The sequence below is a fragment of the Pan troglodytes genome, chromosome 12, assembly GCF_028858775.2.
Source record: "Pan troglodytes isolate AG18354 chromosome 12, NHGRI_mPanTro3-v2.0_pri, whole genome shotgun sequence".
NCBI lineage: Eukaryota > Metazoa > Chordata > Mammalia > Primates > Hominidae > Pan > Pan troglodytes.
This window is the reverse complement of record NC_072410.2, coordinates 48,934,322-48,948,407: the sequence shown is the minus strand read 5'-3', so window position 1 is coordinate 48,948,407 and position 14,086 is coordinate 48,934,322. Positions and strand designations below refer to the sequence as shown.

General features: G+C 41.8%; 1 protein-coding gene across 1 annotated transcript; it reads left to right on the top strand.

The window, feature by feature from the left end:
* Positions 1-754: 754 nt before the first annotated feature.
* Positions 755-9,282, top strand: C2AH2orf78 (chromosome 2A C2orf78 homolog). Its single transcript, XM_515551.7, has 3 exons — positions 755-991; positions 5,616-6,365; positions 7,205-9,282. The coding sequence occupies exons 1-3, from the start codon at positions 895-897 to the stop codon at positions 9,124-9,126; spliced, it is 2,769 nt and encodes a 922-aa protein (XP_515551.2). The 5' UTR covers positions 755-894; the 3' UTR covers positions 9,127-9,282.
* Positions 9,283-14,086: the final 4,804 nt, after the last annotated feature.

Here is a 14,086-nt window from a genome sequence, read left to right as displayed (position 1 = left end):
GTTCAAGTTACAAAAGAGGGTTCTTTAATCTCTTCCTTTGGCCCTTAAAAGCGGCAGTAGGGCCGGGTGCGGTGGCTCCCGCCTGTAATCCCAGCACTTTGGGAGGCTGAGGCGAGCAGATCACAAGGTCAGGTGATCGAACCATCCTGGCTAACAGGGTGAAACCCTGTCCCTACTAAAAATACAAAAAATTAGCCGGCTGAAGTGGCGGGCGCCTGTAGTCCCAGCTACTAAGGAGTCTGAGGCAGGAGAATGGCGTGAACCTGGGAGGTGGTGCTTGCAGTGAGCCAAGATCACGCCACTGCACTCCAGCCTGGGTGACAGAGCCAGACTCCATCTCACAAAAAATACAATAAAATTAAAAAGCAGCAGTAAATTCATTAATCAGATTCACTGAAATAGTTTTAGAACAACTTAATTGCTCAACTTAGACATCCCTTTCCTTTCTCCCCAAGGATATTGTGTATGTACTGTATAATTATAAATGCATAGTATTATATAATATGAAATATAACACATTAAATATAAATGTTAGTTAATTATATTAGTGAACATTTATGAGAAACATTGAGATGATCTCCCTAACATGAGAGCCTGGGGGAAAGTGGGACTATCATGTCTGTCTTGCAGATTTCACCGCCCCAGAGCTCGGCCACTTAATGCTGTTACACCTTTCCTACCACCTCTGCCAGCCAATCCTGTCTTGTGGGGAATCTGACCTCCCTATTGGCTATCGCAGACCTTTAAACTGCCTGCTTTGTGACATCATTCTCCCTCCAAACCAACTGCCACCTGGTAGAAGCTTGGGGTTTCATGGGCGTGGCCTGTAAATTTGTATCATCGCAAGGGGCCAGTGACCAGTAACCAGTGACCAGTGGCCTTCATACTGGACACATGCACTGGTTGGCTTCAGCCACCCAGACATCCGCTAGTATCGTCTCTTCTTCCCTTCTATCTGCAGTTGATGTTTCTTCTTCTCTGACCATGTCAGGTAAAAAAAGAAACTTCTTAAAAAGGTTTTCATGAGATTTCTTTCCCCCTAAATTTAGATTTCTTTCCCCCTATATTCCCAAACAGCTTGGAATAACAGGGAAAGTATTGAAGTAGAAATCCAGAGACCTCATTTCAGTTTTGGCTTTGACATTAACTAGCTGTGTGACTTTAGATAACTTTTATTCTCTCACAAAATCTGTTTCCTCATCTATTACACTAGGATAATAGACTGGTTATTCCCCCTGGCCCTTTTCTTTTCTAATACTGAGTCTTAAAGGGTATACGTATAGAAAATGAAATCAGAGACTTTCTGAGAGTGTTCATTTCAACAGAAACAGAGAAAAAACCAAAGTGGCCTAGAAAACTAGCAATATATTCTGAGATGTTTCATGTGTAATAGTCTCCCTCCACTAGTATTTCAACTTTCGTATTTTAAATTTAGTGATGCTTAGTGATGTTTTAAATAATATTCAGCCAGGCACGGTGGCTCACACCTGTAATCTCAGCACTTTGGGAGGCCATCTCCCTCACTAATATTTCAACTTTCCTATTTTAAATTTAGTGATTTTACTGATGTGTAGTGATGTTTTTAATATTCAGTTGGGCGTGGTAGCTCATGCCTGCAATGTCAATGCTTTGGGAGCCTGAGGTGGGAGGATCGCTTTGGGCCTAGGAGTTCCCGGCCAGTCTGGGCAACATGGCAAGACCCCATCTCTACAAAAACTTTTTAAAACTCAGCCAGGGTTGGGGGTATGCCAGCTACTCAGGAAGCTGAGGTGGGAGGATCAGAGGCTGCTTGAGCCCAGGAGGCTGAGACTGCAGTGAGTCAGGTTCACACCACTGGACTTCAGCCTGGGTGACAAAGTGAGACCCTGTCACAAACAAACAAACAAACAAACAAACAAAGAAAAGTAGTATTCACGTTTTGGACATTCCTATCTAAACTAGGTGGAAAGAGAAAATGGAGAGTACTGGGTTCTAAGTAGGCAGGTATTCTAGAGTAAGGAATTTGGTATTTTAATTAAAGCAGAAAGACAGGGTCCCCTACTTTTCCCCTTGGGATATGCCCTGGAGAATGATGAAATGATTTTAAAAGAAAAAAATATATTTTAAATTTGAAAAAAAAAAAGCAAAAGGACAACAGAGTGAAATCTATTCACAATAGAGCAAAATGAAGTTGGTTTTAGCAAATGCTTAGATCAAAGGACTAGGAAGGAAACAGGCTAGAATAGAGTATCCCTAGAAAAATCACCTTATCAGAAGTCATATTCAGTTGTTTTTTTTCTGTTGCCTTTTTGAACATAGATGACACTTGACAGTTTTTAATATAAACATTTTAGAAATATGCTTTAGAGTCCGGGCAGGATGGCTCACACCTGTAATCCCAGCACTTTGGGAGGCCGAGTTGGGCTGATGACCTGAGGTCAGTTCAAGACCAGCCTGACCAACATGGAGAAACCCTGTCTCTACTAAAAATACAAAATTAGCCGGGCATGGTGGCACATGCCTGTAATCCCAGCTACTTGGGAGGCTGAGGCAGGAGAATCGTTTGAACCCAGGAGGTGTAGGTTGCAGTGAGCCTAGATCATGCCATTGCATTCCAGCATGGGCAACAAGAGCGAAATTCTGTCTCAAAAGGAAAATATATATATATACATAAAATATACATATATATTTTATGTATACATATAATATACATATAAAATATACATACATAAAATATACATATATATTTTATATATATAATATACATATAAAATATACACATATTATATATATAATATACATATAAAATATACTCATATTTTATATATATAATATACATGTAATATATATAACATACATGTATATTATATATATTATACGTATATTATATATAATATACATATAAATTTTAAATTTAGTGTACATTACATGTATATTATATATAATATATGTATATTATATATAATATACATGTATAATATATAATATATGTATATTATATATAATATACATGTATAATATATAATATACATGTACATTATATATAATATACATGTATAATATATATATATGTTTTAGAAATGATGCCTCCAGGCCGAGCTCGGTGGCTCACAGCTATAATCCCAGCACTTTGGGAGGCTGAGGCGGGTGGATCACCTGAGGTCAGGAGTTCGAGATCAGCCTGGCCAACATGGTGAAATCCCATCTCTACTAAAAATACAAAAATTAGCTGGGTGTGGTGACAGGCGCCTGTAAACCCAGCTACTTGGGAGGCTTAGGCAGGAGAATCTCTGGAACCTGGGAGGCAGAGGTTGCAGTGAGCCGAGATCTTGCCACTGCACTCCAGTCTGTATGATAGAGCAAGACCCCATCTCAAAAGAAAAGAAAAGAAATGTTGCTTCCTACAAGCAAGAAACTAATAAGTGGTTACCTAGAGAGCTGGAGGACATGTAATTTGCAGTGTGCTGTTTCTAATTTTTAAATTATATGGATGTCTCTCCTATTAACAATAAAATTAAGTTTTCTGAAAAAAGAATGTATCGTTATTTGCATCAGAAGAACAATACCTTTGCATGAAAAGTAGATTTCAAGTAAAAGCTGCTTTTTTATCTTAATACTTTCTTCCAAAAACAGAGTACCTACTGATTTATAATGGACTGCTTTTAGACCTAAGAATAAAAAGTCAAGCCACATATCAGCCACATATCTCTAATTCCATATCAATCTAAGTCAAATTTTCTGGAGTCCTTTGAACTTTCCTACATTCAAAACATTTTTTAATTGGATTCTAGCAGTTGTTTTTTTTTTTAAGCTATGGGAATGTCATTTTCCTGGACGTTGGAGACGATTATAATCTAGGTTTTGAGGATAGATATTAAAGTTCTCATGATACTTTTTAAGAGTTCTTTTCTGCTTGTTATGTGGCTACAATAATTTAAATATTACACTAGGATTAATACCTGTCATTTGCTGGGTAATATTCATAGAAATATGAATGAGCATAATAATTCCTTTACACTTATTTTTTGCATTCTACTTTGTACCAGTTTTTTTTGAAATATCTATCCACATATATTATGGCTATTTTACATTCACATTTACTGCATTTTTCTGTTTCTTACACACTTTTTGCTTCTTACACACTTTTTGCTGATACAGTTTGTCTATACATTTTCTGCTTCTTACACACTTTTTGCTGATACAGTTTCTCTGTCTATATATGCTTGTTAGAAATTCATTCATTCTATTATGGGCTGTTTCTTGGTTAATAGTATTCACTAAGAAAGAGTAGATACTATTCAGTTTCCTAATGTTGCATGTATGGTAACAGCTTTAGTTAGTACTTTACTATGTTTTGATGCTAGCTACATACCCCAATTTTCATTAATATCTATATATTGTTTTAGTTCCATGATTTTATGTTTTTAATTATTTTGTCTGTTTTTTCAGAACTTACTATATCTTCCTCATTATAAGTCATATGTAATCTATCACTTTTATTCATGTATGAATTATCACTGTTATTATTTTACAACTTCTTTATAGACAGGCAGCCTGAAGCTCACAGAGTTTAACTAGCTTTTTTCTTTCAAAAAGCATTTCTTGGCCAGGCATTGTGGCTCACACCTGTAATCCCAGCACTTTGGGACACCGAGGCAGGCAGATAATCTGATGTCAGGAGTTTGAGACCAGCCCGGTAAACATGGCAAAACCCCGTCTCTATTAAAAATGCAAAAAATTAGCCAGGCAGAGTGGCGTGCGCCTATAATCCCAGCTACTCAGGAGGCTGAGGCATGAGAATTGCTTGAGCCCAGGAGGCGCAGGTTGCAATGAGCTGAGATCAAGCCACTGCACTCCAGCCTGGGTGACAGAGTAAGACTCTGTCTCAGTAAAAAGAAAAAAGAAAACATTTCTATCAGGTAGTTATTTTGACTAATGATAAAAAGCCAGGCTTGAAGAGGGCAAAGAATGACCTTTTAGATTTACCAATGGCCTGGGTTAAATATAAACTCTAGGACATATCATATGACCTGCAGAAGCAAAATGTGACACTAAGGATTATAAAGGTAATAGCTGTACTATATTCTAGTAGACCAAAAAAATGCCATATTAAAAGTTCTAATTTCCTGGTTTCTGGTCTATGCTCAGAGAAAAGACTCCTGGCAAGGAAGTCAGGTTCTGTAACCTGGTAATGATATTAACATAATGGTAAAACTTAAAACAGGTCAATCTGACCTCTCAGACTCATAAAATGAAATGTTAGAACTTCTCTAAGGACCTCCTAGTTCTAAAATGCTCCAATTCTAGGAAATAGTTATGAGTCTATACTAGCCCAGATTCAAGGGAAAGATAGGGAAGGGAGAAGGTTGCTTCTAGCCTAGGAAATAATGTACGAAACCAGACCACTTGGGTCTTCATATCTGTGTCCAAGTTGGACACAAAGACAGTTCATCAGAAGAGGACCAAACTGCTTCAGCACTCAAGGCCATCATAAACTGTTTGGCTTTTGGTATCTCAGTGAGTATTGGTATTAGAGGCTTCCTGATTGCAACAACCTTAAGATAATGCTATTCTTCAAATAAGGTGAGAATTTTTCACTCTCATCGGTTTTTTCATCTCTCTCTTGTTTCCTACAGAATATTTCCAAAATACGTCTTTACCTGGAACTGCAAATTCTCTGCAGTTCTCTCTTCCTGTGGTGAGCAATGCAGCTTTCTTAACAGGAAGCATCTCCAACTTCTCCAGAGCAGAGGCTCCAGCCATCAGCTCAGCATGGCTACAGCCATCAGCCTCTGGCACCTCCTTCCAGCCACTCATGGGCAGTGCCTACCTTTACCAACATTCTAGCACAACTATGTTGTCTGGGGTTACTGGCCACAGCCATATCTGTACTTCAGCTGCCTCTTATCCAGGCGTTTTTGAGTGGGATAGTACAGCAAGCACAGTAAAGAAGTCATCCTCACTCAGGGACTTCACTGTGACTGTCACTGATCAGAACACAGCTGTCTCTTCCATGTCTATGACAGCCCAGTATTATAAAACTTCACATACCAATACTATGGTCCCTCTGTATCCATCACTATCTGCCAGCCTTGTTCAGGGGACACTAACTCAAATTCCAAATCAGCAGGGCCATAACCTGTCACTTCCCTGCCAGATAGGAAGCCAGGTCTATTACTATAATCAAGGCACACTGGGGCCTCAGCTATCCTGTCTGCAATCTTATGGCTCTGTGTCATACACAGGATATAGGGCTTCTGCCCATCAACCAGAAATGGTGATGGTGCTAAAGGAGGTTCAGCCCACAAATGTCCTACCACCAGTCTCTGCTTCTGGGATGTATTACTCTGTGTCTTCTCAACCCATCACAGAAACCAGTGTTCAAGGTGAGTACAAACATCAAGAAAGGAGAGGAATAATGTCAGCATTGAAAAGGAGGGTCAAATCTGTAGCGAGTGGTGAGTCAATGGATAGGTAGAATTTAAGTCCTGAGACTTCAACCACTATTCTTTGGCAGTGCTCTCCATTTTCAGACTCTATATAAGAACACCTTATAAGTGGGAAAGTGGAACACTGTAATGGCCATCTATGCTACATGTAAGAGAGTCGCAAGAGCATACTGAGGGATACACTTTTTAGTGCCCTGACTGATCACTTCCCCCACACTACCACGCTGTAATGTCCTTCCTTAATCTATTACTTTAGTCTCTTTGGAAAGCACTTCAGAACTCTTATTTTGGCGGTGACATTTCGATTTTCCTTAACTTACAATAGGATTTAAGACCTTGTGTTCAGAGATCCTCTCCAAAACAAACAGGCTCAGAATCTGTGCTTGCTTATATATTTCATGAGGAAGGGCTCCACTCTCTACCCTAGTCCATGGTGTAAACTGTTCTTATTCTCTCAGGAGAGTGGAGAGAATTAAAAGGATCCTGTAAGAATGTGAGGCTTTATAAAACATCTCCTATTTTAAAAATCACTTTCACTTTTTGATCTACAACAACCCTATGAAATACAAAGAAAACCAAGAAACAATCACATCAAATGATAACCAGTAAGAGAACAGTCACTGCCAATCTCCTAATACAGGGTCTTGCCCATGGTCCTTAAGAAGAGCTAGTAGAAATGCCTTGCCCATGTTGGAAAGGTATCCGATTGCTGCATTGGTGTGTAGGGGGAGCATCTCACTTACCAGGGACTGACTTCTTCCTTGATTCCTTTGTAGTGATGGAAACTTCCCTGGGGATGGATACTTCCCTGGGATTGCAATCTCCAAGCCAGACATTTCGTCTGCCACAAACTCCAGAATTCTCCAAGTCCTTCAGTAGCAGAAATACCCAGACACTTGAGAGTAACCCATCACCTGAGCTTGGGGACAGTTCAATAACTCCAGTCCAGAGTCCTACTAATCTCTTGACACTGTCTCCAGCTCCAAGCCAGGAAAAAAATGAGAATGAGAATTTGGATGAGATTGAAACCAACCTTTCAAAGCCTCTAGATGTCCACCAGATCCTAATAGGAAATCAAGATCCTCTACTACTTCCTGTAGAAATCCCCGATATTCACCCGCTTCTGGCCTGCATTGATCCTCTTGGCCAAGAGGAGCAGCCTGGTTCTGAAAATGCCAATCTAAGAAATAACAGCCTGAGTCTTGAGGACCAAGGGATATTTGAAAATGGGATTGAGTCTAGCAGTGATTTGGCAGACATCACTACATGGGTGGAGGATACTTACCTCCCCCCGATCTTCAGTTCCTTACAAGATCTTGACCAACCTGAAAGTCCCTCAGCAAAGAAAGCCAAAGATACCAGTGCCATCAAGGTAAATCAGGTGCAGGAAAAGTCATGTGTCATAAAGGGTCACTCTGATCAAGTCAGGAAGAACAAGCATAAAGCTTCCGAGCCTATCCAGGGTGCTCCCAAGGCCAAAATCCAGCCAAAGAACCCAGAGTGCCTGTTAGAGAGAGAAGTGGTTGTTTGCAGTGCTACAGTCAGTAACAGCACTTCTGTGAACAAGGCCAAGCATCCTAGCAACAAACCTCACAAAGCTGCATCCAGCAGGATCAGCAAAACTAAGAGCCATGGGCAGGAAAAGACCAAAGGGAACAGAAAGAACAGCTCCAAGAAATCTGAAGAGAGTAAGCAGTCAGGGAACAAAGTCAAGGTAGAAGAGAAGCAAACCATTCCCAATATGAAACGGAAGAAAAATCAACCTGAGCTTGGCCAAGAGACCCTTAAAAAGCCCCGAAGCTCCCTAGGCATGCACATGCTAGAGTCCGTGCAAGTTTTCCATGCACTCGGGAAAAAGATCGATATGAAAACTGGATTCTCTTCCTCCAGGACCCTGGGAAGCTCAAGCAACACCCAAAACCGTCGGCCATTCCCAGCTCTCAAACCATGGCTGGATATCCAACATGAGGGTAAAGGCCCGGAGAAAATTCAAGTCAAGGCCCAGAAACTAGATGGTAGTGCTGAAAAAGAGTGTACATCTCCATCCCACTCTGAGTTGCCACCACCTGGGAAGGTCAAGTTGATACCTTTGCCCTTTCTGACCCTGGACCAACCTCAAGCTCGACCTGTTTCTCGGCGGCCAAACCCTCTAGCCTCACGTAGGCCTGCTGTGGCTTACCCTGCTCAACCTGATTCTACTAACTCAGCTCAATCGACTGCAGTCAATCCATCCCGACCAGCTCCTACCAACACATCTTTGACAGGTCCTGCCACACCAGCTCAGCCAATTTCAGCCAAAGCAACCCAACCCAGTTCAGCCAACCCTACCCAGCCTACTGTCCCTCAATCTGCTGCTTCTAGGCCATCAGCCTACAAAACATCATCTTGTTCTTCTCTGCAGCGGGAGCCTGTTTCCACTGCTGTGACCAGTCTCCGGTCACTGCCCAAGCCTCAAAATCAATTTCTAATCCAAGACTTCAGCCTCCAACCCCGTCCATGGAGGAAACCCACTGTTCCTGAGCCAGTAATGTCAACGCCCATCACAGAAGAGCAGAGGCCAGAGCGTGAGGCCATGAAGAGAAAGGCTCAACAAGAGCGTGAGAATGCTGCCAAATACACCTCTTTGGGGAAAGTGCAGTTTTTCGTTGAAAGGGAAAGAGATATGGAAATTGCTGAATACTATGGCTACACAATCTAAGAGCTGAGATTGTTGGTTTTACTTTGGATACCGCTGGTTTTCCACATATATAGATAGATACTAATTTATTTATTCTGATATATTTTTAAAACATAATAAAGAAATGTAATAGAATTGATTAATAGATAAGTAATAAAGAGGCCTTTTGAGTTTTGAGATGCTGTTGACTGTGGGTTTTCTTTGGTGGGGGTGGGGATCAAAGGCTGCATTAGAAAGAAGGAATTATGGCCGGGCATGGTGGCTCATGCCTATAATCCCAGCACTTTGGGAGGCCGAGGTGGGTGGATCACCTGAGGTCAGTAGTTCAAGACCAGCCTGACCAACATGGTGAAACTAAAAATACAAACTAAAAACTAAAAATACAAAAAATTAGCTGGGTGTGGTGGCGGGTGCCTGTAATCCCAGCTTCTCAGGAGGCTGAGGCAGGAGAATCGCTTGAACCCGGGAGGTGGAGGTCAAAGTGAGCCAAGATCGTGCCACTGCACTCCAGCCTGGACAACACAGTGAGAGACTGCGTCTCAAAAAAAAAAAAAAAAAAAAAAAAGAAGGAACTAAAAGTTGGATGGGAGAATAGAGAGAAAGAAAGGGATAAGAATTGAGGAAACAGGAAGGAACATGTTCCAGGACTAAGAAGGTCAAATGGGGAGAGATTTTATGGGCTTATACAAAGAATCAGAAATGGGGAAAATGGCAGAAGTAAGATGCAGAATCTGAGGTTAGGACTAAAAGAATAAAATTTGGATATAAATTGAAGATGGCAGAAGATGAGGCTGGGTGGACCAAAAGAAACGTACAAAATCCCCCATGGATGATGGCCTTATGTCTCATGGCCTATCAGATAGGTATTTTAGAAAATAAGATTCAGGTCTCATCAACAGGTTTGGGTTACCTTATACATATATGATCACAGTTGGGAAAGTGAGTACAAAACATAGGGGAAATCTACCAGGGGAATGGCAAGGGCTCACAGTTCTCCTAGGTACAGCTGATAACCTGGGGCCCAGCCAAATGAACTGCAGCAGCATGAAGCTGGCTCAGAACAGACCCCAGAGTATAGATCTCCATTTACTCAACCAACACCTATGCAAGGGGCAGTGAGACGCACTACTTCAGTTCACCTTCACAACAACACACAAGACCAGTAACACTGTGCCACTTTACTAGTGAGGTTCAGCAATGGGCTTGGGTCACACTGTGTGCAAAGGGGTAAGGCCTGTGGGTCTCCGAAGTCCTCAGCGTTTGCAAGCGCCTGCAGGTAGCCAGCCTGGCTTTCAGACCGCGGAATCCGGAGGTTACAGGCATAATAAATCAATCTTCTGGAGGGACTTAAATATTAAGAGGCCGCCAGGTCCTCCTCCACCCATTCCAGCACGTGCAACCTTCTCCGCCATCACCATTAACTGAAGTACACGAGACAAAACGGCTTGGAGCGTCCATTTTCACAGGATGAGTGGTGGGCGCGCGCGCGCCCTGGGTCCCCCTCCAAAAGCCGCAAGACGCAGGCGCCCAGCTGTCCACAGACGCTCCTTAGGGGGAGGCCCCCCCCCCGCCCCTCGAGGCACAGCGGGAGGTAGAAAGGGTTGGGGGCGGTGGGGGGAGGGCAGGAGAGGAATGGGTGGGGGAAGGGAAGATGGGGGCAGTGGATGGTCACCATGGGAAAATCCGTAATTTACTTTTTAAAAAATTAGTTTCTGATATATAATTCACCTAACATAAAATTCACTGTTCAAAATCCGTACGATTCGGCCGGGAGCGGCCTGTAATCTCAGCACTTTGGGAGGCTGAGGCAGGCGGATCACTTGAGCTCAGGAGTTCGAGACTAGCCTGGCCAACATGGTGAAACCCCGTCTCTAATAAAAATACAAAAATTAGCCAGGCGTGGTGGCGCATGCCTACAATCCCAGCTGCTCAGGAGGCGGAGGCACAAGAATCGCTTGAACCCGGGAGGGGGAGGTTGCAGTGAGCCGAGATCGTGCCACTGCACTCCAGCCTAGGTAACAGAGCGAGTCTCAGTCTCAAAACAAAAACAAACAAACAAACAAAAATCGTACAGTTCAGTGGCATTTAGTATGTTCACAAGGTTGTACAATCATTACAACTATCTGAGCCATTACCTTTTCATCATCCCCTGCAAAAAAACCCTCTACCCATTAGCGGTCACTCCTCATTCCCTCCTCCCTCTGACACCAGGCAACCACCAATCTCTGGATTTACCTTTTCTGGACATTTCATATAAATGGAATCATACAACATGTGACCTTTAGTATCTGGCTTCTTTCATTTAATACTATGTTTTAAAGGTTTATCTATGTTGTAGTGTGTGTCTGAACTTTATTCCTTTTCATACTACATAGTATTCTTATTGTATGACTACACCACATTGGCTTATCCATTCATCCATTACTAGACATTTGGGTTGTTTCCACCAGCAATTTATATTTTTTGAGAGTTTATTCTGTGCCAGGCAGCACCTGGCTAAGTTATTCATCCCATTTCACAGATAAGGAGGTAGAGAATCTGAAGAATTTGCCCAAGATTAAGAGCTAGCTAGCAACTGCTAGCAATAGCTGGGATTTGAACACAGGCATTTTAGACTTAAAAGATAATAGATTCACATGATAGAACATTGGAAAGATACAAAATGGTGACAATGGAAATTCACACTTTCCCCAAGTTTCCCAGCCACCACCACCCCCTCCCTTAGAAGCATCTACTTTTGCCATTTTAAGGATTCTTCCAGATAAATTATTTATTTTTACCCCAACATGTACATATTACAATTTAATGAATAACCTGTCCCATTGATTTGAAATGTCACTTTTATGGTATACTACGTTTCTATGTGTTTGCATTACTCTTTTCAGAACTGTTCTGACTTTTTTGCCTGTCTTTTGTTATTTGCCATTTCTCTGGAATTCTTTTTATTATCTTCTTTTTGATTTTTAAAAATTTCCTCTTTTTTTAAAAGGCATTATCCATTATGCTAATTCATTCTTTTTTCTTCTTTTTCTTTTTCTTTTTTTTTTTTTTCGAGACAGACTCTTGCTCTGTCACTAGGCTAGAGTGCACTAGTGCCACCTGGCTCACAGCAAACTTCACCTCCTGGGTTCAAGCGATTATCATGCCTCAGCCTCCTGAGTAGCTGAGATTACAGGTGCATGTCACCATCCCTGTCTAATTTTTTTTTTTTTTTTCCTGAGACAGAGTTTCCTTCTTGTTGCCCAGGCTGGAGAGCAATGGCGCGATCTCGGCTCACCACAACCTCTGCCTCCCAGGTTCAAGCGATCCTCCTGGCTCAGCCTCCCGAGTAGCTGGGATTACAGGCATGCACCACCATGCCTGGCTAATTTTGTATTTTTAGTAGAGTCGGGGTTTTGTTGGTCAGGCTGGGCTCAATCTCCTAACCTCGGGTGATCCACCCATCTCGGCCTCCCAAAGTGCTGGGATTACAGGTGTGAGCCATCGCCCTGGCCTAATTTTCGTATTTTTAGTAGAGACAGGGTTTCACCATGTTGGCCAAGCTGGTCTTGAACTCCTGGCCTCAACTGATCCACCCGCCTTGGCCTCCCAAAGTGCTGGGATTACAGGTGTTTTTTAAAATGTAGCCACCATGCCCAACCTGTTCATTCTTGTGTTCTTTTTACTTTAGTCTTCATTTCTGAAGTTTTTCTTTTGTTTTTAATCCTGTTCTGAGTTCTACCATCTCACCTAATTTTGATTTATATTGTTTTCTCACCCTTTTTATTGCAGTAAAATACACATAATGTAAAATTTACCATTTTAACCATTTTAAGTGTACAATTCAGTGGCATTAAGTAGATTCATACTGTTGTTCCACCATTACCACTATCCATCTCCAGAACTTTTTCATCATCCCAAACAAAAACTCTGTACAGTACTCATTCAGTAACTTCCCATCCTGCCCCCCATGGTCCTTTCATCTTTTGCATGGTTTTTTCCTAATGTCTTTTAGCTAGTTTTGTAATAGCAGATTACTCTTTGGATCAGCTTGCGGGCCTGTCTTTTCTGACTTGCTTTTGTTGTCTGACAGGATGCTATTCTGCTGCTTATTCTCTTTTTTCTTATAATACCTTTGTATGGGATTTGACTACGATCCTTTTCTGTTACTCATTTTTAGGTGAAATTGGTTTTTCTGCACTTTGAAAAGGAGGTGTTAAGGATAACTTTTCTAAAACTTCCCCAAACTTCTCTTTTTTAAAAATGTAGTATCAAATGACATGGTGGTTTGCTTTTTGACATTTCCTAGCTCTGTTTCCCTCCCTGATTTTTATCCTTTGTATCTGTTGTTCCTCCCAGTAGTTTTTCCTCTGTGTTTCCAGGGCCACATCCTGGAAAGGAGCTCTGGCTGCTCGGGCTCAAGAGTGGGAAGGGACTAGACTGCTTCAGTGCTTCAGAGTCTATCACAGGTCCCTTGTACTTACTCACTTTGTGAGAGGGGCAAAACCCCTCAGTTTCAGCTGCTGTTCTCACATTGGCCCATGGTACTTTCCAGTGAACTTCTCTGCTGGCAGTTTGAAGGCATACTGTCTACCACTCCCTCTTGTGTGGGTGCCATACCAGGCAACTCTGGTGCCCATTGGTGATGGTTTGCCCCACCCTCTTGTTTTGGGGTTCATAGGGAAAACTGTCCTCTAGTTTTGTGATAAAGGCTACTTATGGGTTTTTTGTTTGGTTTGATCTATTTCCATGAGAGGATTTGAGGAGATTCAAAACTACACTGCTGCCTCCATCTTTCTAAAATCCTGCTCAATCTTTTGACATAATTATTTTAAACATGGGAACCCTGTAGTTCTCTGTTCCCTTAAACAGAGCTCCATTTGCCCCAAACTAGTTAAGACTCTGAGTCAGACAAGGCTTGCTGAGTCTCCTCTCTCTAACATGGCAACTCTGTACTTGCTTAGTCCATGTTTTGAGTGAGAAGTCAAAACACAACAGCCTA

Coding starts and splice junctions, on each gene's coding strand:
- C2AH2orf78 (XM_515551.7), top strand. CDS start 895: ATGCACTGGTTGGCTTCAGCCACCCAGACATCCGCTAGTATCGTCTCT. Junction 992..5,615: donor TTCTTCTCTGACCATGTCAG/GTAAAAAAAGAA, acceptor TGTTTCCTACAG/AATATTTCCAAAATACGTCT. Junction 6,366..7,204: donor CACAGAAACCAGTGTTCAAG/GTGAGTACAAAC, acceptor ATTCCTTTGTAG/TGATGGAAACTTCCCTGGGG.